Raw genomic sequence first — 24,337 nt, 5'->3', positions numbered from 1 at the left:
TCTTTCCGTTTAGTAAGTTAAATATACTTTTGTCATAATACCTTCACGCATACTTCTGAATAGTATTTTAGTTTGTTCAGCATGGTAACACTTTACGATAATTGGGAGATTTTATTGTTTGGACCAAACTCTAATGAAGATAGACTAAATTACTAAATGACCATGAAAGAAGTATGTCTGATTTAGTGTTTTACCGTAATATTTCATTTTCAAATTCGCTATTCCTATACCCTTTTTCCATTTAATCGTATTTTCGTCAGTTACAATTTTCATATTTTCATATTTGTCATATTTGTCATATTTGTCATATTTGTCATATTTGTTGCAATGTAATGTCGCAAATAAATACCAAAAACTTGGCCACTAGGTGTCACGTGACTGTCATGGAAGCCTTTGCGCTAACGTAGATTAGAAGTGGGACAACAATCGAATTTTGGTGCTATTTGCAGTTTCTTCGTGTGCCAGTGTTGCTGATAAATCTGCAACGATGGGTAGACGGTCAATTAACACCACCAAGAGTGGGAAATATATGAATCCTACGGATCAATTCAGTAAGTAGTGCCAAAAACATACTGTACATTTGGTAGAATGGTACCTTGAAGCTACTACACAGCAATAGAAAGATATATTCACGTTTACACTGCGGAGGAAAAAGAGCACATGACTGTCATTTATTTTTTAATGAAGCATATACTCGCTAATCTGTACAAAAAGTAACATATTAATTTGCACAAGATTAGTGAAACACCAGGCAGCCTACATGGCCTCTCATGTTTTTTCCTGAGCACCAAGTGTATGGGTCATTTTTCGACATTTGTATTGTCTGAAGCATTTTGTGATATTTATGAGCAGGCTACTCGTGCACAATTTGATTGCGACAAATTATTGATGACCCATACAATATCATGATATCACAGGGGGCACGGGTGGGCCAGTCGTCTAAGGTGCCGCGATTCGCTGTGCAGAGTTGCGTCCCATGGGCACGCCAGAAAACTATGATTGTGGGTTCGAATCCAGGTTCGCCCAGATTATGTTTCTAGGTTTGTTAGCACCATACCTGTGCTCGTGGGTTTCACCGAAGTGGTAAACGTCTGAGACCTGCATCACATCGGGCTTTCCTCCCACATTAAGCTGACACGCCGCGATATAACTGGAATACTGTTAAAAGCGGCGTTAAACCCAACTCACTCATGATATCACAAAGAGTTTGTTAAATAGTATAAAGAAGTAGTATAAGTAATGACAGTAACTTAATGAGTGGGAGTTACTTATACTACTTAAGAAGATATTGATTTTGCTTTTCCAGATTCAGAGCTCTTAGTGTCCACATTATTATTGCTGAAATTATAGTTAAAAGTATGATATTTACAGATTAGTCACTAATGCAATCAGAACTAATTTTCATGTCAACATTCCCAACAAAGTGCTCGATGTAAGGACATAACAACATAAATAATAAATGTTGTCTACAATTAAAAAACAATTGCTTGTCACACTTAACCATGTTTCCCTTGTCAACTTGTTATTGCATTCTTTTGCTGATAGCAGCAACTGTAGTCATAGTAGTGTTAGCTTGATACTGATTAATGTGTCATGAAAGGATCACCATTCCATGACAGGTTAACATGGTAAAAGGGCAACACTACTCCAACTCTCAGATGTCTGCCAGCACCGCTATAATCATGATAATAACCCAAATAATTACCCAATACGAATTGCCATCAGCAACCCAATAAACTGGACTTCGGGCCAGTGAGGGGGTAATTGTGGGACCTATTGTTTAAGACAACACAAAGCTTGGGTTGCTGAGTTTATTGCAACCAGGGATCCCAAAATTATTATTTTTTGTCAATCAGACATTTGTTGTTTTTTTGACACACCAACCTCATATTTGACCATGACTGGATAAAAGAATAAAATCAAGAAACACATTCATTACATTCACCATACTTTCTTGAGTAAAGTGCACACTTTCTTAGCTGTTTACATGGTGTTGATTGGGGTGCACATAATACACCAGTGGTTGAAAATTTATGAAAGATGTTACTTGACCAAGGGCAAGTATGACCAACATTCTTACAAGCCCTATTTTAAAATGTGTTTGCCCAAAATCAAGCAAATAAATTCAGTAAAATTTTACATCTACAGAACTGAGAATCAGTGTTCTCTCACTATTGAGCCCCTCAATATAGCGCTAACTCGGTTATAGCACACAGTAACGTATGGCTCCCAAAATTTACTTACATATTTAATAAACTCAAGTTTTACACTCCCACTCGTTAAAAGTCATATTTGTTGTAGTTTGACTTTTGTTTTAACAAAGTTTTCGTGATCAAGAGCGTGTGAGCCTCAACGGTGACTGGTGTATTCAAATAAAATATTTCATCAAAGCTAGGCCTAACGAAGCTTCAAAAGTCGGCACTAGATCTACCTTGCATTACAAGTTCCATGAAATGTAGTCAACTGTCCGTCATTCCATTTCCAAGAAGCAAGTGCCATATATGGAAGTGTTACAACAATTTATCAATGAAACAAGCCTGGTTCTCATTGTTGACCTGCCTGACATTTAAGTGTATTAATCCTATTGGTTGACTGGTGTAACTGTATGCAAATTAGATTGATGGTCTGGGGCATGAGCAAAATATTAGCCAGTAAAATATCGTAACATGATCACATGATTACATTCTCGTGAAACTTGACCCAGTTCATTTTGCTCTACTTGTCCACGGGCATGCTAGACAAACGTATATTACTCGCCCAACATCTAAACCTTACTTGGCAATGGTATTTTTAACCCCTGTACACGCCTCAATGCACAGACATATTCCAAACATAAAATATATCCGGCAATAGCAAGAGCTGTGTTTATGGTTATTAATATTTTGATTATATATAGTAAAGACTGCCACTAAAATGACATTGTATTGGAATATATTATTTCTGATAAAATAATAGTGGCAGATACAATTAGTTTGATCATTATATCAAAATTTCTTGAAGTTATTTTATTGGGTCTTTTTAAATGAATCACCGGTAGATTACATGAAAATGTTTGTACATCTGATTGCTATTTCCAGCTTAGTTTACAAGAAAATAATAACGATGGTCTTAATGTCAGCATATAAAACAATGCTTAGTAGAAGTGAAAATAAATATTAATGGTAAATCATCATGTTTAGCAATGTTTAGTGTTATTTTATTTCAAATTATCTCAAAGTTACCAAATTTCCATTTAGATCTAGCTGAATTCACTGAAGAGATATGTTTAGTAGTTTTTTACTTCGCATAATATGTTGTTTACCAATAACATCACCTTTGCATTTTGGAATACACTACTCAACAAAGAAAACACATGGCAGTCTGGCTGCAACTCTTTATTTTTTATCCTTTGTTACTATATCAGGTTTCTCATTCCTCGATCCTCCGATAGGTGTTGCTAGCGAAAATAGCACCCAACACAAGTCAAACAACTCAAGATTATAGTCCATGATAAGCAAATTTTGAATCCGCAAAGAAAAAGCTGATCCATATCACAATACTTTCAAAGTTGGAGTGTTGTTTCCCTTTAAGTTTGAAACTTAGTCACAGACTTGTCCTCATCATGATCCTCATGTTAAGTATGAAATGTTTTCTTGGCTACTTATATTAAAATATGATATTACCCCAAACCCTCAATATGCTCAACAATGCTCAAGGATGTCACATTAGAATTGGTCCTCAGCAACTTTTGTTGATTGTAAGACGAAAGACTGGATCAGTTGATCAGTGACTTGGTTGATAGCATAGCAATGAATAGGGCTGCAACGATACAGGAAGGTCATGATACGATTTGTATCTCTATATTCTGGTCACAGTACGATACATATCTCAATACGCAACGATAAAATATCCCAGATAACAGTACTCTAGTACACTAGAGCTTTTATTAAGTTTTCAGACTTCAAGTATGTCAAGATTGGACCTTTCATGATTTTGGAACACTCAAAATTCTTTCATTATAACAAGACTACTGATCATGCTGATGTTGTTGATGTTGATGCTCCGAAATGAAACTTTCTCCAACTTTCCTTCAAAACAACTTAAATTTCAAAACAGCAGAAAACTTCAAAGTTCAAACACCAGAAAATAATCAATGTACTTCAGTCTGAATAGTTCAACTTCAGGTTCTTTTTTTTCGGAAAATTAAAATGTCAACACTGTCAGGGGACTGTGATGCCCTCAGGGTTCTGACAATGTCTCCTGCTGTTGAGTCTTAACGGAGGTGGAGTCATGGGGGGAAGATGACAACACAACATACTCTGCCTACCTAACATGATCTACGATGTACGTTTCTGAGTTTGAAATAAGATTAGAATAGTAGTTGTTTATGATTCATAGGTTAAAAAAGAAATTATTGAGTGTTATGCGCTTTAAAAAAAACCCACATCATATCCCTTCAGCAAATTCAAGTGAAGGAACATGTATAACAGACTTGGTCAATAAATATATGAAAGTTGATTGAAAACATCACTAGACACGATGAGTTACCATTAAAATTGTATTTCCTGCTCTACAAGGCATTGTTTTATATGCTGAGATTAAGATGACTGTCTGTATTTTCTCATAAAGTAAGCCGGAAATAGTAATCAGCTGTACACACATTTTCTCCTAATCTACTGGTGATTCAGTTAAAAAGTACCCAATGATACAACATCAAAGAATTTTGATGCAGTGGGCGGAAGAAGATGTTTCTGAAATCTCTATGTGGATCCTTGCTCATAATATCAATCACTGGTCCCGACTGCATTGGAATAACTTGCCATGGTCATATAGCTGCAATATTGCCGAGAGTGCTGTGAAACAACCACACAGACACACTCAAGGACCACAGAAATCCCCCTTAATTATTGGTACATGACATAGTCAGCATAGAGAATTAGCGCCAAAACAAGTCCTGTTTCCTCCAACATGTTGAGAAATACTTACGATATCTTGTGGTACTATCAACATGAAAAAGGCTGATTATCATTCTTCTGTTTGTTTTCACTAGGAAAGGAGGCAAGAAAGAGAGAACTGAAGAAGGTAAGACTAATTACTGTATCATGAGAATGACGAGGACCATGTATGTTTATTGATGGAAATTTAGTTTATGTTTTATTTTAATGATAAGCTTTGCAATAATATAGTAATTCACTTTGGTCAAAATGAGTAAACTTAACTTTAACAGAGTTATTGTATTTGTAAATGGATAGTTGTCATGCAGTGTGTGAAAAACAGTGTACACATCTTCTGACGGCATCTTCAAATTGTATGTTTAGAACAAGAAGCAGCGTATGCTGGTGCGACAGGCTGTGCTCAAAGGGAAAGATCCAATGAAGCTGCTGGAAGAAATGGAACAGATTGATTCGATGGGTGGGTACTGAAATCCTGCTGTCTTCATTTTATGTATACAATCTGTTATTGTTTAAAACTTTTTCAAGTATAAACAAAGGGTTGTTGATTCCTGTATTTCAAGTCAAGTATTTGCTTAATTAACCTACCGCTGTCATATAGCTGGAATATTGCTGAGTGTGGTTTTAAACAACAATCAACAACTTAATTAACCTGTACTTTCAGCAATAGAGTCTTTGAATATTTGACTGTCATTAAGTTGACAACCTATGAAGATCTGGGTTAGAAAAGGTCGTCAGAACCCATGCTTGCAGTAAAAGGCGACTATGCATGTCGTAAGAGGCAACTAACGGGATCGGGTGGTCAGACTCACTGACTTGGTTGAAGCATGTCTTCGTATCCCAATTGTGTAGACAGATGCTTATGATGTTAATCGCTTGGTTGTCTGGGCCAGACTCGATTATTTACAGACTGCTATCATATAGCTGGAATATTGCTGAGTGCGGCATTAAACAAACAAACAAACAAATATCAAGTTGACATGAAAAATGTTATCTAACATGCAACAGAAGTTTAACCCATGCTTACACAAATAGGTGATGTGAACTACTCCTTGCTTATATAACTTCATATTCCCTACAGAGTACAATCCCATTGAGGCTCCTAAGCTGAATGAGAAAGTATTGAAAGACAAGAGAAAGAAACTCAAGGAGACATTTCAGCGAGTCCTCAGACTTTATGTATGTATTATGAGGGTGTACACAGTCAAGTCTCGTTAATCCGACAATCGGGTTTATCCGACACAAACGATGGGAACCGATTTAATCAGTGCTATTTAGACCCGTTAATCCGACAGTCTCGCACTCCGACACACCTAATTTGCAACGAATTGCTGAAATCACTCATTAATTAGTCTCGTTAATCCGACACAGTGATTAGCGTACTCCGTGGTTATCTGCCCGCGAGTACACAGTGTTTTGATGCGAGACAAGTCGGCGAGTAGCTGCATATTTCAATGGCTGCAGAGATAAACTTGCTAAACAATAAACAATTACTGCTTTAAATAAACAAAACAGGATTAATCACATGCCTAGATTACCTCAATCTCATTAAAATCGGATACAAGTTCTCACTACTGGTCATCCCATTACAGGTCATGTCAGAACGACCCTTCGTGAACTTTGTCCGACCAATGAAATTACTAACAGGAAGTCGACATTAGCCACTAAGAAAGCAGCTTTCTTAAGCACAAGTTTTAAATTAGCGACTTCCATTCCAGACTATGCTTTAAAATCAGTCAATTTTGAATTAGTCATACAGTCCGTAACAGTAGTTTTGCGTTAAACTTTAGTGGTTGCATGATTAGAAAACATAATCCGCTGACAATGTAACACAACAATATGAATATTATATTTTTCCTTTTCCTATGTGTTCGTATCGTTATCTTTCGTATAGTTGTCCAATTTTCGATCACGAACGTTTATACTACCTAATTTCGTTTATCCGACATACTCATTAATCCGACATAATCATATGCAACCAACAATGTCGGATTAACAGGACTTGACTGTAGTTAGCTTGTGTCATGACCTGGTTGTCTGATGTCATCTGTAAAAAACATCTAAAGAAAGAAATACTGGACCAATGAAGCTTAAAGTTGCTAGTTCCCACCAACGATGACTCCTAAATTTGCTCTGATTTTCAACGTAATTTGGTGTATTTCAATGAAATTTGGTATATGTGTTGCTAGTAGTAGGGCTCATCATTTGTGTTTCTTTTTTTGTGCAATATGTTAAATTTTGACCTTTACTTGACCTCAGCACTTTGACCTTGCAGATTATTTCTCGGCCCATGGGTTTCACCCATATTACCAAGCCGGTCACAAGGTTTCTGCACATTTGATGGATTGTCTTCAACCTGTACATTGACAATTGCATTCAGGCCCACGCAGATATGTGGACATCCTCGTGCAACATCTTTTTTAACAGCAGCTTCTTCATCAGCTAGATTGGCTTGTCGACGTTGCAAAGTCCATGATGATTCCCATTCCACAGTTTCAGGTCATCAAGGCTCCATTTGACACCAGACTGGGCGTGATGTCCTTTCCTCCAGACAGGTGGTCGAAAATGCAATGTTTCATGCAATTGGCACTCAGACAGCCCCTACCTCTATGCAAACAATAACACCTGTGGCCTTCTGACATTGTCACAAACATTCAATCAGAGTTGTTAAATTCAACTTCGACCGATCCAGTGCTTCCTGAAGCCCTTCCTCCAGAGCGACAATTGCCAGGTCCCGATCTCCCTCCTGATCTCACTGCATCTGCATCTTCTGTGGTGGCTGGTGATGTTGAATGTTTGCACTGTGAATCTGCCAACTTAACCCAAGACCAGACGCCGACCTCTTTGCAACCAGGTTCAATGTTTAGCTACCACGGTTCCGTCTATCCCATCCCAGATCTTCAGGAATGGGACCATGATGCTCTGGCCATCTTGTGGGAGAACTTGACCGACATTCTACCTACCATTCAGAAGGCGGTGTCCACCAACCAACTTTGAATGCTTTTGGTCATACCTTATTGGCCAACGCTGGTACAGATTGCAGAAAGAAAGTTGCACCATCATCCACTGGTGGATTATCTTCTACTCCAGCCTCACTCGCACCTAGTGCACCAATCGTTCGATACCCTCCATCTGTGCGTCTGGCTCATCTCCAGAAGTTGCTTGTCGCCAAAGGATATTCGAAGAGAGTACTCAAGACCATCATGGAGGCTCACCGTTCCTCCACTAAGGCCTTATTTGACCATAGGCGTTCGAAGCTGATCGCTGCTTCTCCCTCAACAGGTCGCAGAGTATTTGCAACATCTGAGGTCTACTCGGAAGCTTAAAGGATCCACTTTGGCTAACTAGCTCACTACGATTAGCTCCACGGTTGCTGAGCTACAGTCCCTTATTTGGTCCTCAAAGCTGACAGATCAGTCCTCTCAATTTCGTCTGCCCATTTGGGATCTTAAAGTCATCCTTTGCTATTTGACTTCTGCAGATTATGAACCACTTGCAGAGGACTTCAAGTTGATCACCCTTAAGAGAGCTTACCTCCTGGCCCTTGCCACTGCTACTAGAGTAAGTGAGATCCACTCTCTTGATGTTAACATGTTTAAGAGAATACAGAATGGGAAGGTCTTTCTGGACCTTCACAAGGACTTCATCGCGAAGAATCAGTTTCCGGGAAAGCCAGACCGTTTGTTTACCATCCAGTCGTTGGTGTCTATCCTGAGTCTAGAGGACCATGAAGACATGGTTAGCCCACTCCATATCTACCCCGAAGCTGTGGACTCTTCATCCCCTTTTCCACCATGGCCTAAATAGAAGTCTCCCGTACTACAATCTCCTTTTGCACACCAATGGAGATAGACAATACCCGCTCTGATGCCCAGTTCCCCGTATCCTGTACATACAGAATAAATATTGGATGTGTCGCTCCTGTTTTAATTGTCTTTATTATTTGTGTCCCCAGACTGAGTACCCAGTGGAGGGTGAGCTACCTCATCTGTAGAGACTCCGGTATTTAACATCGAAGTCGCCACAAGGCGCAAATGTTTGGTGGTGTCCTGAACCCTTACCTGCTCACCTCTGCTTTTGGCAGGTGATGTCTTGGTACCAGTTTGATGATCCTCTTGTGTTGATTGCTCCTCTTCTTGTCTAAGCATGCTTCACATTCCTCTGGGGTGATGGATAGCTTTGACGAAGCATTAGAAGAGATGCCAAGCTGGCCCACCCTATTGTTCATCAGAGATAGTGGTGTGGTCTGTCTTGTAGGACTGATTGCCTGGAGACCCCTTCGAACTGGTTGTAAGTCATACACTGAATAGATCTCTATTCAAAGCAACGTGGTCGCCCATGGTTGTAGTCTCTACAGGCTAGGGTATCTGGGTCCCTCCAGATAAATGCATAGTGTGAGATAGGATAAGTTTAAAAATTTGTTGATTTTACATTTAATTGTATATTTATATGCTTATTATATCTCGTGTGCTATATACCCTCCCGACCATCCCAGCATCAGACAGGATAAGTATATACATATACAATTTAATGTAAAATTTACAATTGTAGCAATTACTCAGTCATTTATTTATTTTGTTTTTTCTTTTGTTCTCTTAAAAAGCGTTTTTGGCACTGTACTCATTGTAGAAATTTTATTGTTTCATATATTTCTTATACTTTTTGTCCACAGTGTTTATGCAGAAAATATTTTGAATGATTTTAACCACATTTGAAAGGAGTGGCGATTTTCTGGCTAGCAAAGTTGAAGTGATTTTTGTTTGAACTTGAACATCTGGATGTAGACTTACTTAAGCTGCTGAATGTTTTCCAGGACAAGGAGAACCCTGAGTATGCTGTGGAGCTGAAGAAGGCTGAGTTTGAGTATGACAAGAAAAGACTGCAGATGCAGCTTTACTTTGGTAGGTGGGCAGATAGACGGTATCAGGTGTCAGCCTTGTAGTACAGCCGCACTTGTGTAGGTGGGCAGATAGACAGTACCAGGTGTCAGCCTTGTAGTACAGCTGTACCTGTGTAGGCGGGCAGATAGACAGTACCAGGTGTCAGCCTTGTAGTACAGCTGTACCTGTGTAGGTGGGCAGACAGTATCAGGTGTCAGCCTTGTAGTACAGCTGTACCAGTGTAGGTGGGCAGACAGTATCAGGTGTCAGCCTTGTAGTACAGCTGTACCTGTGTAGGTGGGCAGATAGACAGTATCAGGTGTTAGCCTTGTAGTACAGCTGTACCTCTGTAGGTGGGCAGATAGACGGTATCAGGTGTCAGCCTCGTAGTACAGCTGTACTTGTGTAGGTGGGCAGATAGACAGCATAAGGTGTCAGCCTTGTAGTACAGCTGTACTTGTGTAGGTGGGCAGATAGACAGTATCAGGTGTCAGCCTTGTAGTTCAGCTGTACCTGTGTAGGTGGGCAGACAGTATCAGGTGTCAGCCTGTAGTACAGCTGTACCTGTGTAGGTGGGCAGACAGTATCAGGTGTCAGCCTGTAGTACAGCTGTACTTGTTTAGGTGGGCAGACAGTATCAGGTGTCAGCCTTGTTGTACAGCTGTACTTGTGTAGGTGGGCAGATAGACAGTATCAGGTGTCAGCCTTGTAGTACAGCTGTACTTGTGTAGGTGGGCAGATAGACAGCATAAGGTGTCAGCCTTGTAGTACAGCTGTACTTGTGTAGGTGGGCAGATAGACAGTACCAGGTTTCAGCCTTGTAGTACAGCTTTACTTTGGTAGGTAGACAGATAGACAGTATCAGGTGTCAGCCTTGTTGTACAGCTGTACTTGTGTAGGTGGGCAGATAGACAGTTCCAGGTGTCAGCCTTGTAGTACAGCTGTACTTGTGTAGGTGGTTAGATAGACAGTATCAGGTGTCAGCCTTGTAGTACAGCTGTACTTGTGTAGGTGGACAGATAGACAGTACCAGGTGTCAGCCTTGTAGTACAGCTTTACTTTGGTAGGTGGACAGATAGACAGTATCAGGTGTCAGCCTTGTAGTACAGCTGTACTTGTGTAGGTTGGCAGATAGACAGTACCAGGTGTCAGCCTTGTAGTACAGCTGTACCTACGAGGTGGTTAGATAGACAGCATCAGGTGTCAGCCTTCTAGTACAGCTGTACTTGTGTAGGTGGTTAGATAGACAGTATCAGGTGTCAGCCTTGTAGTACAGCTGTACTTGTGTAGGTGGACAGATAGACAGTACCAGGTGTCAGCCTTGTAGTACAGCTTTACTTTGGTAGGTGGACAGATAGTCAGTACCAGGTGTCAGCCTTGTAGTACAGCTGTACTTGTTTAGGTGGGCAAATAGACAGTACCAGGTGTCAGCCTTGTAGTACAGCTGTACTTGTGTAGGTGGGCAGACAGTATCGGATGTCAGCCTTGTAGTACAGCTGTACCTGTGTTGATGTGCAGATAGACAGTACCAGGTGTCAGCCTTGTAGTACAGCTGTACTTGTGTAGGTGGGCAGATAGACAGTACCAGGTGTCAGCCTTGTAGTACAGCTGTACTTGTGTAGGTGGGCAGACAGTATCAGGTGTCAGCCTGTAGTACAGCTGTACCTGAGTTAGTGGGCAGATAGTCAGTACCAGGTGTCAGCCTTGTAGTACAGCTGTACTTGTTTAGGTGGGCAGATAGACAGTACCAGGTGTCAGCCTTGTAGTACAGCTGTACTTGTGTAGGTGGGCAGATAGACAGTACCAGGTGTCAGCCTTGTAGTACAGCTGTACCTCTGTAGGTGGGCAGATAGACAGTACCAGGTGTCAGCCTTGTAGTACAGCCGTACTTGTGTAGGTGGGCAGATAGACAGTACTAGGTGTCAGCCTTGTAGTACAGCTGTACTTGTGTAGGTGGGCAGATAGACAGTACCAGGTGTCAGCCTTGTAGTACAGCTGTACCTGTGTAGGTGGGCAGACAGTATCAGGTGTCAGATGTCAGTAGAGAAGATGTGATTGATAATCAGATCTATATTTCATAAAACAGATCTTACCCTGCGATGTGTATCAAATACCTTCATCACCTGGATTAAAAACCACGAAAAGATTAGCAAAATATCTGTCGAAGCCCAGTTGACAGTACACATGCTTTATAAATCTTGCAGTGGAACGAAATCTGCACGTTGAAATCCATTTTGTTTACAAATGGGATGTCTACTTTCGTTACTCGATTTTGATTGGACTATGCATGGACTCATTAGTCAAGCCAAAATTTAACTGCGGAATTCCAGCCTAGTTTGGCAAGGGTGGAAACTAAACTTTTATGGTCAGTTAACTCCTTTGCCTCCGAAAGATGGCCTACAGTCTCACTTTGTCACATTTTCATCTTACTGATGATTGCTGTGTATTGCATACAACCTGTTTCTGTGTCATGTTGTATACATTAGGGCTGGGAAGAGTCCAAATTTACTACCCGGGTACCAACCCCCCTATTATCTGACCCTACCCCCGTACCAACTGTAGGTCTCAGGAGATGTCTCAAAATGTCCGTTTGGGAAAACATATTTAGATAAATGTATAAAACAATCCGGTCATTCATACACTGAAGTTGAATGAAGTTATATCTTTATTCAACCATATGAAAAATCAGAAGGAATGGGTGCATAGTCAGAAAGAAATGCGAACATTAGTGACTTGTACTGTAACTATAGAGTTCCAGATAATTTTTGTCATTAAACAATATATCACGTGACTAACCACGGGTCCGGATAGTCCTGTGGGTACCCGGGTCCTACTCAGTACCCACCCGACCTGAGTACCCGAGATACCCGTCCCAGCCCTAGTATGCATGTTCTTATCTTGAAGTAACATCCCCACAGAACATTGTGTTTGGCGTATGCAGGGGTTAAAGTGATTGGATCTTTATTTATTTACTGATTGTGGTGAGTGTAATATAACTGGATACTATATTTCAATGACAGGAAGTGGATGTATATTTCAGAGCAAGTGAAGAATGCAGAGAGAGTGCAGCTTGATCAGATCCCCCTGCCCGATATGCCCGTGGAGACACCCAGTAAGTAACAGCATCTTCCATGTTGATAGGGATTGGATCTGTTATCTGTTCTACCTAAACATAATTTATTCCCCTCTTTGGATTTCAGGATTACAATACTGTTCAAGTGATAGGGTTTGTTTTAGAACTTGAGAGTATGTATTAGTCCTTCTTCATAAGTCTTGGTTATGGCAAGCATCTGCTATTCCAAATAAATAATGATTGTGGGAGACATTATTTAAAGTATGTTCAATCATTCTACATGTCTATAATGATCTGCTATGTTTGTCGAGGATGTTAGTTGTGATGGATCAACATCCATGCTGTCCCTTCATGTGTTCATTTGGAAACAGTTGTACCTGTCAGCTGCAGCCCTGGCTGCTGCATGTTCTGGGCAGGAATGTGTCACTAATGCTGTATGGTCCATGTTTCAGTCCCCTCCATGATCCCACTCCCCAATGAAATGCCCCTCCCTTTCCCGGACCGACCTCCAATCGGGATCCTGAAGAAGACCTCCGCATACACTGGGTAAGAAGACATGCTAACTGACATTGTTGTCTTTGTGCTGTACCTCTAGCCGTTATATAGCGGTGTTGGGGGGAAGGGGGTGCTTGAGGAAACTACTGACCTGATGCGGCTGTGTTTCAGCATTCAGTGCTGTATTTCTAGCCGTTATATAGCGGTGTTGGGGGGAAGGGGGTGCTCGAGGAAACTACTGACCTGATGCGGCTGTGTTTCAGCATTCAGTGCTGTATTTCTAGTTGTTATATAGCAGTGTTAGGGGGAAGGGGGTGCTTGAGGAAACTACTGACCTGATGCGGCTGTGTTTCAGCATTCAGTGCTGTATTTCTAGTTGTTATATAGCAGTGTTAGGGGGAAGGGGGTGCTTGAGGAAACTACTGACCTGATGCGGCTGTGTTTCAGCATTCTGTGCTGTATTTCTAGTTGTTTTATAGCGGTGTTGGGGGGAAGGGGGTGCTCGAGGAAACTACTCAACTGATGCGGCTGTGTTTCAGCATTCAGTGCTGTATTTCTAGTTGTTATATAGCGGTGTTGGGGGGAAGGGGGTGCTTGAGGAAACTACTGACCTGATGCAGCTGTGTTTCAGCATTCTGTGCTGTATTTCTAGCCGTTATATAGCGGTGTTGGGGGGAAGGGGGTACTCGAGGAAACTACTGGCCTGATGCAGCTGTGTTTCAGCATTCTGTGCTGTATTTCTAGCCGTTATATAGCGTTGTTGGGGGGAAGGGGGTGCTCGAGGAAACTACTGACCTGATGCGGCTGTGTTTCAGCATTCAGTGCTGTATTTCTAGCCGTTATATAGCGGTGTTGGGGGGAAGGGGGTGCTCGAGGGAACTACTGGCCTGATGCAGCTGTGTTTAAGCATTCTGTGCTGTATTTCTAGCCGTTATATAGCGGTGTTGGGGGGAAGGGGGTGCTTGAGGAAACTACTGACCTGATGCGGCTGTGTTTCAGCATTCAGTGCTGTATTTCTTGCCGTTATATAGCGGTGTTAGGGGGAAGGGGGTGCTTGAGGAAACTACTGACCTGATGCGGCTGTGTTTCAGCATTCAGTGCTGTATTTCTAGTTGTTATATAGCGGTGTTGGGGGGAAGGGGGTGCTCGAGGAAACTACTGACCTGATGCGGCTGTGTTTCAGCATTCAGTGCTGTATTTCTAGTTGTTATATAGCGGTGTTAGGGGGAAGGGGGTGCTCGAGGGAACTACTGACCTGATGCGGCTGTGTTTCAGCATTCAGTGCTGTATTTCTAGTTGTTATATAGCGGTGTTAGGGGGAAGGGGGTGCTCGAGGAAACTACTGACCTGATGCGGCTGTGTTTCAGCATTCTGTGTTGTATTTCTAGTTGTTATATAGCAGTGTTGGGGGGAAGGGGGTGCACGAGGAAACTACTGACCTGATGCGGCTGTGTTTCAGCATTCTGTGCTGTATTTCTAGCCGTTATATAGCGGTGTTGGGGGGAAGGGGGTGCACGAGGAAACTACTGGCCTGATGCGGCTGTGTTTCAGCATTCAGTGCTGTATTTCTGGCAGTTATATAGCGGTGTTGGGGGGAAGGGGGTGCTCGAGGAAACTACTGACCTGATGCGGCTGTGTTTCAGCATTCAGTGCTGTATTTCTAGTTGTTATATAGCGGTGTTGGGGGGAAGGGGGTGCTCGAGGAAACTACTCAACTGATGCGGCTGTGTTTCAGCATTCAGTGCTGTATTTCTAGCCGTTATATAGCGGTGTTGGGGGGAAGGGGGTGCTCGAGGGAACTACTGACCTGATGCGGCTGTGTTTCAGTATCAGTGCTGTATTTCTAGCCGTTATATAGCGGTGTTGGGGGGAAGGGGGTGCTCGAGGAAACTACTGGCCTGATGCAGCTGTGTTTCAGCATTCTGTGCTGTATTTCTAGCCGTTATATAGCGGTGTTGGGGGGAAGGGGGTGCTTGAGGAAACTACTGACCTGATGCGGCTGTGTTTCAGCATTCAGTGCTGTATTTCTAGTTGTTTTATAGCGGTGTTGGGGGGAAGGGGGTGCACGAGGAAACTACTGACCTGATGCGGCTGTGTTTCAGCATTCAGTGCTGTATTTCTAGTTGTTATATAGCGGTGTTAGGGGGAAGGGGGTGCTCGAGGAAACTACTGACCTGATGCGGCTGTGTTTCAGGATTCTGTGCTGTATTTCTAGTTGTTATATAGCGGTGTTAGGGGGGAGGGGGTGCTCGAGGAAACTACTGACCTGATGCGGCTGTGTTTCAGCATTCTGTGTTGTATTTCTAGCCGTTATATAGCAGTGTTGGGGGGAAGGGGGTGCACGAGGAAACTACTGACCTGATGCGGCTGTGTTTCAGCATTCTGTGCTGTATTTCTAGCCGTTATATAGCGGTGTTAGGGGGAAGGGGGTGCACGAGGAAACTACTGGCCTGATGCGGCTGTGTTTCAGCATTCAGTGCTGTATTTCTGGCAGTTATATAGCGGTGTTAGGGGGAAGGGGGTGCTCGAGGAAACTACTGACCTGATGCGGCTGTGTTTCAGCATTCAGTGCTGTATTTCTAGTTGTTTTATAGCGGTGTTGGGGGGAAGGGGGTGCACGAGGAAACTACTGACCTGATGCGGCTGTGTTTCAGCATTCAGTGCTGTATTTCTAGTTGTTATATAGCGGTGTTAGGGGGAAGGGGGTGCTTGAGGAAACTACTGACCTGATGCGGCTGTGTTTCAGCATTCAGTGCTGTATTTCTGGCGGTTATATAGCGGTGTTGGGGGGAAGGGGGTGCACGAGGAAACTACTGACCTGATGCGGCTGTGTTTCAGCATTCTGTGCTGTATTTCTAGCCGTTATATAGCGGTGTTGGGGGGAAGGGGGTGCTCGAGGAAACTACTGACCTGATGCGGCTGTGTTTCAGCATTCAGTGCTGTATTTCTAGTTGTTATATAGCGGTGTTGGGGGGAAGGGGGTGCTCGAGGAAACTACTGGCCTGATGCAGCTGTGTTTCAGCATTCTGTGCTGTATTTCTAGCCGTTATATAGCGGTGTTGGGGGGAAGGGGGTGCTCGAGGAAACTACTGACCTGATGCGGCTGTGTTTCAGCATTCAGTGCTGTATTTCTAGCCGTTATATAGCGGTGTTGGGGGGAAGGGGGTGCTCGAGGAAACTACTGGCCTGATGCAGCTGTGTTTCAGCATTCTGTGCTGTATTTCTAGCCGTTATATAGCGGTGTTGGGGGGAAGGGGGTGCTTGAGGAAACTACTGACCTGATGCGGCTGTGTTTCAGCATTCAGTGCTGTATTTCTAGTTGTTTTATAGCGGTGTTGGGGGGAAGGGGGTGCACGAGGAAACTACTGACCTGATGCGGCTGTGTTTCAGCATTCAGTGCTGTATTTCTAGTTGTTATATAGCGGTGTTAGGGGGAAGGGGGTGCTCGAGGAAACTACTGACCTGATGCGGCTGTGTTTCAGCATTCAGTGCTGTATTTCTAGTTGTTATATAGCGGTGTTAGGGGGGAGGGGGTGCTCGAGGAAACTACTGACCTGATGCGGCTGTGTTTCAGCATTCTGTGTTGTATTTCTAGGCGTTATATAGCAGTGTTGGGGGGAAGGGGGTGCACGAGGAAACTACTGACCTGATGCGGCTGTGTTTCAGCATTCTGTGCTGTATTTCTAGCCGTTATATAGCGGTGTTAGGGGGAAGGGGGTGCACGAGGAAACTACTGGCCTGATGCGGCTGTGTTTCAGCATTCAGTGCTGTATTTCTGGCAGTTATATAGCGGTGTTAGGGGGAAGGGGGTGCTCGAGGAAACTACTGGCCTGATGCGGCTGTGTTTCAGCATTCAGTGCTGTATTTCTAGTTGTTATATAGCGGTGTTAGGGGGAAGGGGGTGCTTGAGGAAACTACTGACCTGATGCGGCTGTGTTTCAGCATTCAGTGCTGTATTTCTGGCGGTTATATAGCGGTGTTGGGGGGAAGGGGGTGCACGAGGAAACTACTGACCTGATGCGGCTGTGTTTCAGCATTCAGTGCTGTATTTCTTGCCGTTATATAGCGGTGTTAGGGGGAAGGGGGTGCTTGAGGAAACTACTGACCTGATGCGGCTGTGTTTCAGCATTCAGTGCTGTATTTCTAGTTGTTTTATAGCGGTGTTGGGGGGAAGGGGGTGCACGAGGAAACTACTGGCCTGATGTGGCTGTGTTTCAGCATTCAGTGCTGTATTTCTAGTTGTTTTATAGCAGTGTTGGGGGGAAGGGGGTGCTTGAGGAAACTACTGACCTGATGCGGCTGTGTTTCAGCATTCAGTGTTGTATTTCTAGCCGTTATATAGCGGTGTTGGGGGGAAGGGGGTGCTCGAGGAAACTACTGACCTGATGCGGCTGTGTTTCAGCATTCAGTGCTGTATTTCTAGCCGTTATATAGCAGTGTTGGGGGGAAGGGGGTGCACGAGGAAACTACTGACCTGATGCGGCTGTGTTTCAGCATTCAGTGCTGTATTTCTAGTTGTTTTATAGCGGTGTTGGGGGGAAGGGGGTGCACGAGGAAACTACTGGCCTGATGCAGCTGTGTTTCAGCATTCAGTGTTGTATTTCTAGCCGTTATATAGCGGTGTTAGGGGGAAGGGGGTGCTTGAGGAAACTACTGACCTGATGTGGCTGTGTTTCAGCTTTCAGTGCTGTATTTCTAGCGGTTATATAGCGGTGTTAGGGGGAAGGGGGTGCTCGAGGAAACTACTGGCCTGATGCGGCTGTGTTTCAGCATTCAGTGTTGTATTTCTAGCCGTTATATAGCGGTGTTAGGGGGAAGGGGGTGCTCGAGGAAACTACTGACCTGATGCGGCTGTGTTTCAGGATTCAGTGCTGTATTTCTAGTTGTTATATAGCGGTTTCGGGGGGAAGGGGGTGCACGAGGAAACTACTGACCTGATGCGGCTGTGTTTCAGCATTCAGTGTTGTATTTCTAGCCGTTATATAGCGGTGTTAGGGGGAAGGGGGTGCTCGAGGAAACTACTGACCTGATGCGGCTGTGTTTCAGGATTCAGTGCTGTATTTCTAGTTGTTATATAGCGGTTTCGGGGGGAAGGGGGTGCACGAGGAAACTACTGACCTGATGCGGCTGTGTTTCAGCATTCAGGAGGAGTACTTTGCCAGGAAGAGGAAGAACATCCCTGGTCCCCCTCCTGGTCCCCCACCGGAGCTGAGTGACAGTGAAGATGAGGAATATGACCCAGCTAAAGGTGACAGATTCACACCTCCTTAAAAAGCAGCTTTCAAAGCTCAATGTTGTCCTCCTAGTGAAAAATATTAAAAGTCTGTCTTTTCATCATTGACCATGTTAACCTTGGTAAGAAATGAAAGGACAGTAACTGGCTGGATATCTGCTATATTATGGTGTGAAAAATTAATTACATGCTTTGTTTTAAATGAATATTCTTTTGGAGCCGTGTTTTTTTCTGTAGCACTTGTGTCGTTACTCCAAGTCTACATTTGCCAAGAAACACTTGTAATAGGAAAGGTTTCCAAATCTAAATTCATATCGAGGATGATATCTAATGCACATTTATGAAGACGGTATCCAAACATTTGGAAAATATTTACATGAATTGTAAATACAAAAAGTCAATGTAAGCTCCATTTGAGAATGTTTCACAGTGTCCTTATGTCTCTGTTGCATTGCAGGGATAGAGGAGAACATCGGGACGGTGGATGTGGATATGGAACATATTCACGCCCATGCCCATGAGATGCTGGAGGAGGTGGGTATTCCGATGCCGGGACAAGTGGCACCCCCCGGGGACGTGATACCGGCTGGAGTAACAGCCACAGCTCCACCAGACTTCAGAACCAGGGAAGAACCACCAGGTAGGTGTGAGGTCATCTGACATCGACCATGACACACATTTGTAGGTTTCAGGATAATCTGCAGCTGGACATAACTGATACAAATAATTCAGGTTTACTGTATATTTTGTCTCTGTATTTTGGATAGATTAAAAATTAACAATATTCAACTACAAACAGCAACCATGGCAACAGAATGTACTGCCAAACTTAATGACATACATCTTGTAAGGCAGAGGGGCAGTAGTGGTTAAGCGTTTACTCGTGACGCTGAAGACCAGGGTTCGATTCCCGACATGGGGGCAATGTGTGAAGCCCATTTCTGGTGTCTCCCGCCATGATATTGCTGGAATATTGCTAAAAGTGGCGTAGAACCTCACTCACTCACTCACTCACTCACTCACTCACTCACTCACTCACTCACTCACTCACTCACTCACTCACTCACTCACTCACTCACTCACTCACTCACTCATCTGGTAGCATTTATCTGTAAACTAAAGTGTGGATGTTTCAGAATAGATTAGAATATAATTTCAATAGGAAAACGTTGGCATCACCTGTGTTAGCTTCGCATTAACCCTCTGGATAAACCTCTGGCTATAAAATTAAGCAGAGGTGGAGAATATTAAATTTCCTATTTGATGGTGTAAAGTTAACTGCAGATATTAAACACTTCTAAGTGTTGTCCGAGAATTTATTCTGCGTTGAAAAACAGTAAATTTCTCCGCTTTTTATCGTACACCGATAAAAGTACTGTGTGACAATTTTTTTTATTTAGAAGCTTTACGGAAACTGAGCAAACAAAATACTGCCTAATATCTGAACAACATAACTATATATCAAATGGAGTTATATGTGTATGTATAACGACATACATTCAATGTAAAAAATAGCATGCCGTAAATGACGAAAACTGATTTTTCTCTATGACGTCAAAAGGCGACAGAGAGGTAACACACGTACAAAGAAAAGGGGGCATAACTCTGCTATGCTTAGCACTAGTTTATTGTAACTCAGGTCACTTGGTGAGAATTAGCTGTGGGTAAGGATAATATATTTTTGTGGCGTTTTGTTCACGAGGAACCAAACTATTCCAACACAAATATCGATAAAGAAACTGTATACGTTTAGTTATTAAAAAAACCCATAAGAACTGATGAAATCGTACTTTATAAAAATGAGGTAATAGAGATACCGATCGTCAAACCGCGTAAGCGGGCCTCTCCGCTTGACTCCTCCTACGCTGACGCGCCGGCTCAGAAGTCCGCACCTGCTTGGAAGCAGCCGCTTCCTTCAGGTAAGGGCGCCGGGCGGGGCAAGGCAGCTGGTCGAGGCCAGCAGCCTTTTCGCGGGGCCGGGAACCCATCGGGTTCCCATTAGCACCCAAAGTGCCACGGGCGGACCCACAGTCGCAATTTATCAAACTGCAGACAGCAGGGGTCCACTGCCTCAAGCCGGATGTCCCCGTAGGCGGCTGACTGGCTCTATTCCTGAGGGAATGGGAGACAGTCACATCAAATCCCTGGACCCTGTCCACTTTAAGGGATGGCCACTTGCCTCGGTGGAAACATCATCCGCCCCCCTTCTCTGGGATAAAGCACACTCCGGTGCCTGCTACCCGAGAGAAGGCGGAATTCCTCCGTGCCGAGGTCGATGCACTTCAGATGAAGGCGGCGATTGAACCGGTTCCGATGGGACAGTAAAGTGAGGGCTTCTACTCGACATATTTCCTAGTCACCAAAAAAGACGAGGGGTTCAGACCTATTCTCAATCTGAGAAGGCTGAACAATCTTATAGAGGTACCGTCCTTCCGGATTGAGACACTGCGCTCAGTGATCTCAGCGGCCGAGACAGGAGAATGGCTAACGTCAATAGACCTGAAAGACGCCTATCTCCATGTACCCATACACCTCGAGTTCAATAAATACCTCAGGTTTTCTTTAGACTGGAGGTGTTATCAGTTCAGGGTTCTACCATTCAGGATCGCCACGACCCCGAGGGTGTTCACCAAGCTGATGTTGATTCCTGCCCAAGTGGCCAGGTCGAAAGGCCGGTTCTGCCACCCGTACCTTGACGACTGGTTACTAAGAGCTCTATCGCAATCCCTCAGTAAGATAGCTACACAAGCTGTGTTAGACATTCTGATCACTCTAGGGTGGATAGTTAATCTCAAGAAGTCAGAGCTGAGCCCTACTCAGAATCTTGTCTTCTTAGGGGCGAACCTCAACACAGTGAGCGGACTTGTATCTCTATCACTCTTCTGTCCATGAGACACACTGCTCGTACATGGCTCCAGTTACTGGGCAACATGTGGTTTGGCGGGCGCGCTTGGGAATGAGACCCATTCAACAAGCGCTCCGTCAACTTTGGGTGAACTCGGAAGATCTCGAGACTGTTCTCGAGACTCCGCAGTGGCTCATTACACACCTTCAGTGGTGGACCAAGGTCGGGAATCTGTCCCGGGGGCTCCCCCTCGACACTCCCGTTCCGTCTCTTACAGTTCAAACAGACGCGTCACTCTCCGGCTGGGGAGGCGTTCTGAACGATCACACAGCCTCGGGACTATGGTCCCAGCAGGAGATCAAACTGCATATCAATATGCTAGAACCGAGAGCGGTCAGGTTGGTGTTCCAACGCTTCCTGGCCAAGTGGTTCGTCTAGAGATGGACAACCAAACGGCGATGACTTACATCCGGAAGCAGGGGGGAACGTGTCACCGTCGCTTCTCCAAGAGGCGTGGCAGTTCCTCCTATGGTGCGACTCACACGATATCAGGGTGATACCTGTTTATCTCACGGGGGTGTACAACGTCTGTCTCGCCGGATCCTCGCTCCTCATGAGTGGAGGCTCGACCCAGGGATATTCGGGATTATCTCCCAATTATACGGGTTGTTCCATGTGGATCTGATTGCGTCTGGGGTGAATCACCAGACACCAACGTTCTGTTCCCGAGTCCCCGACCCGAGGTCAGTGGCACCGGATGCCTTCCAGCTAGATTGGACGGACAGAATACTGTGGGCATTCCCCCCAGTACCTCTGATCCCCAAGGTCCTGTCTTAGCTAGCCACTCAGCCTGCGCGACTACTTGTGCTCCTGGCACCTCTTTGGTCGGCGCAGAGCTGGTTTCCTGTAAAACTCAGGTTTCTAGCTCAGCCTCCTGTTCTATTACCTTTACGACCCGACCTCCTATCCCAGAACGGGGCCCTCCACCCGAATCCCAGGATTCAGTGGGTGGCTTGGCCACTGTCAGGAATTGCCTCCAGAAGAGCGGTATTCCTGCACGAGTTGCAGACACAATACTGGCTTCGCGGAGGGATTCGACAAACGTTCAGTATGAGGATAGATGGGCCTGCTATGCGTGCTGGTGTGTCGATAGAGGGATTGCAGATCCCTTTTCTGCAGATCTCGTAGCCGTGCTTGAGTTCCTCCAGTCGCGACTAGATGACGGCCTGGCTGCATTGACAGTCGGGGGGTACTCTACAGCTATCGCAGCTTTTCACGTCCCTGTCGACGGGGCACTTCTGGGTGCGCACCCATTAGTAAAGCGTTTTTTAGCAGGTGTGGACAGGATCCAACCACCTGTACGGCGGATCAGTCCCCCTTGGGACTTGTCAATCATTCTTGATTGGCTGTCCGGTCCTTCCTTTCAGGATCTGTCGTCTCTCTCTCTTAAGCTGTTGAGCTGGAAGACGGCGTTCCTTGTGGCGGTAACGTCCGGCAGACGGGTAGGCGACATTCACGCAATGTCAGCCGATCCCGAGCTAACTGTCTTCCACCGGGACAGGGTCAGTATTCGGCTGCCGGATTCTTACCGTCCTAAGGTCGCACACGCCTTCCAAGTGACGGCTCCTATTGAGCTACCTGCTCTTTCACAGCCTTCCTCGTCGGGGACCACTGCAAGACATGCTCATGTCTTGGATGTCCGCAGGACCCTCAAGGCCTATATCAGCAGAACTAAGGGTATCCGTAAGGATAACCAACTACGTCACAAGCGTACGCCGTGGCTCTTCCCATTGAGGAGATCTGCTCCGCGGCTATTTTGAGCCAGCCGAGCACGTTCATCAAACATTACCAACTCGACAAACACTCAAGCGAGCGTGCTCGGTTTGGTCAGTCAGTTCTCTGAACTGGGCAAAGTTCTGCATCTCTAGCCGATTGAGCCTTCGAGATTTTAGATCGCCCTGACCGGTTATAAAACTGCTCAGTAACGGTCCGGATTCTATCTTCTACGGTCGATAAATTATCCGTCCATACTACTCGATAATACTCGTTTTGCACACGCACTCCTCAGATCCTCGGAGATCCTCTGGCTTAGCTCAGCGCGGTTATAGTCTCTCGTGATCTAGGCCCCTATATCACTCGTACCAAAAAGTGTGTGGGGGGGTTCGAGTTCTCAAATATGATCAGCAATGAATAACGGCTAATTTCATAGTATATGGTCGACCACGCCCTGTCTCTAGCCCCCGCCATAAGGTTGGTTCCATTTATTGAACTCTTGTTTATTCACTGAATATTCAAAAAACGATGTATTTATTATGCTTGTTGCTGACGGATGCCACTTCCTAGATTATCTTTAGGAGTCTGTCTTGATGCAATAAGTGCCCCATGGAGGATTTAATCTGAAAGAGAATTTTACAAACCTGTAGAGGTTATGAATTCTCTGATGAAATCCTCGTTGGATCACCTCCCCACATTCCGTCAGCATTAGACATATGGAAAGTGATTTGGGTGAGAGTTGCTTCCCCTGGCGTGACGCGCCGTGGAGGGTGAGGCACCGTAAGGGTGGTCGTATATCATACTAAAACGAAGTTTTTTGTGTGGTAACATTTTTATTAAGGAAAAATGGTTACAACTATGTCATGTAGATTTTCTTGAGCCAGGAAAATGCAATAAGTGCCCCAAGGAGGATTTCATCAGAGAATTCATAACCTCTACAGGTTTGTAAAAATTTCCCACCTTATTCAAAACTGTGAAGTGTATTTGTGTGGGTGATGTTTTTTTAAATTTTATTCGACTTCAAAGTGAGGGTTGAAGAGGAGGGACATATATGTCCCTGTGGCATCCAGGGGGGTTAAACTTGTCATGTATTTTAAGACCATATGA

The 24,337-nt window shown here is 44.3% G+C and overlaps 1 protein-coding gene across 1 annotated transcript in view; it reads left to right on the top strand.

Annotated features, from left to right (window-relative positions):
- Positions 1–368: 368 nt before the first annotated feature.
- The window catches only part of LOC124113716 (WW domain-binding protein 11-like), a 31,347-nt gene continuing 7,378 nt past the window's right edge, over positions 369–24,337 (top strand). The window contains exons 1-9 of the mRNA XM_046474221.2: positions 369–551; positions 5,030–5,061; positions 5,298–5,391; positions 6,013–6,110; positions 9,745–9,832; positions 12,852–12,923; positions 13,337–13,430; positions 18,518–18,627; positions 19,070–19,252. Coding sequence (XP_046330177.1) covers positions 488–551; positions 5,030–5,061; positions 5,298–5,391; positions 6,013–6,110; positions 9,745–9,832; positions 12,852–12,923; positions 13,337–13,430; positions 18,518–18,627; positions 19,070–19,252 — 835 coding nt within the window. The 5' untranslated portion in view covers positions 369–487. The remainder of the gene's footprint in view (positions 552–5,029; positions 5,062–5,297; positions 5,392–6,012; positions 6,111–9,744; positions 9,833–12,851; positions 12,924–13,336; positions 13,431–18,517; positions 18,628–19,069; positions 19,253–24,337) is intronic.

Source organism: Haliotis rufescens, unplaced genomic scaffold (assembly GCF_023055435.1).
Source record: "Haliotis rufescens isolate VD_foot unplaced genomic scaffold, xgHalRufe1.0.p SCAF_11, whole genome shotgun sequence".
In the NCBI taxonomy this organism is placed as follows: Eukaryota; Metazoa; Mollusca; class Gastropoda; order Lepetellida; family Haliotidae; genus Haliotis; species Haliotis rufescens.
The sequence above is the reverse complement of the archived record's forward strand: the minus strand, read 5'-3'. Positions and strand labels throughout refer to the sequence as shown.